We start from the raw sequence: 254 nt of genomic DNA, 5'->3' as shown, positions 1-254 counted from the left end.
TTGTGACATGATTTCCTCTCTGTATAGGGAATATGAATTGAATGGCTTCAAGTTAACAAGAGCTATGGTGCCTAGCTTTAAGAGAGAACAAAAGAAGGTCCATGTGGAAGATTATATTCCAAGTGTTATTGAGCCTTCCTTTGGTGTGGGCCGAGTCCTGTATAGCCTTCTGGAACATTCCTTCAGGTATGTAGATGTCTGGGATTTTTATTGCCTTAAGGTTAGTAGTAGTAAGAAAATTGTTGTTATAAATG

General features: G+C 38.2%; 1 protein-coding gene across 1 annotated transcript in view; it reads left to right on the top strand.

The window, feature by feature from the left end:
- The window catches only part of LOC119591378 (glycine--tRNA ligase-like), a gene marked incomplete at its 3' end in the record, with an annotated part of 23,493 nt that overhangs the window by 21,656 nt on the left and 1,583 nt on the right, over positions 1–254 (top strand). The window contains 1 exon segment of the mRNA XM_037940119.1: positions 28–186. Within this exon segment, the coding sequence (XP_037796047.1) occupies positions 28–186 (159 nt within the window).

Source organism: Penaeus monodon, chromosome 28 (genome assembly GCF_015228065.2).
Source record: "Penaeus monodon isolate SGIC_2016 chromosome 28, NSTDA_Pmon_1, whole genome shotgun sequence".
Lineage (NCBI taxonomy): Eukaryota > Metazoa > Arthropoda > Malacostraca > Decapoda > Penaeidae > Penaeus > Penaeus monodon.
This window is presented reverse-complemented; position numbering and strand designations above follow the sequence as displayed.